Source organism: Fukomys damarensis, unplaced genomic scaffold (genome assembly GCF_012274545.1).
Source record: "Fukomys damarensis isolate Sample0158 unplaced genomic scaffold, DMR_v1.0_HiC HiC_scaffold_17, whole genome shotgun sequence".
NCBI classification, from domain to species: domain Eukaryota; kingdom Metazoa; phylum Chordata; class Mammalia; order Rodentia; family Bathyergidae; genus Fukomys; species Fukomys damarensis.
The window spans coordinates 25,181,518-25,181,802 of NW_022900929.1; the positions used below are offsets into that span (position 1 = coordinate 25,181,518).

The 285-nt window shown below is 69.1% G+C and overlaps 1 protein-coding gene across 1 annotated transcript in view; it reads right to left on the reverse strand.

The window, feature by feature from the left end:
* Nacad (NAC alpha domain containing) overlaps positions 1-285 on the reverse strand; it is an 8,855-nt gene extending 8,570 nt beyond the window's left edge. Inside the window, exon 1 of the mRNA XM_033765282.1 lies at positions 73-285. Within this exon, the coding sequence (XP_033621173.1) occupies positions 73-285 (213 nt within the window). The remainder of the gene's footprint in view (positions 1-72) is intronic.

A 285-nucleotide genomic window follows, 5' to 3' on the forward strand; every position in this document is an offset into this window, starting at 1 on the left:
CCCTCCTCCTATCGAGGGAGGGGCTGGAGCCTTTCGCGGCTGGGCCTTTCCCTGGGTAGCATCACCCCTCGCCGGGAAGAGGCGGAGGCAAGGCCGGAACCGGGGTGCAGGGCGCGGGGCCCGAGGAGGTGGCTCTGCATGCTTGGGGAACGGGGTGGCGCACCCACCCCTCATCGGCCAGGCAGAGGGCACGGGGGCCCGTCCAGCCCCATGCTTCCATCCAAAGAAGAGCTGGAGCCGCAGCTCCGGAGTGATTGGCTGGTCCTTGCAGTCGTCGGTCTCCAT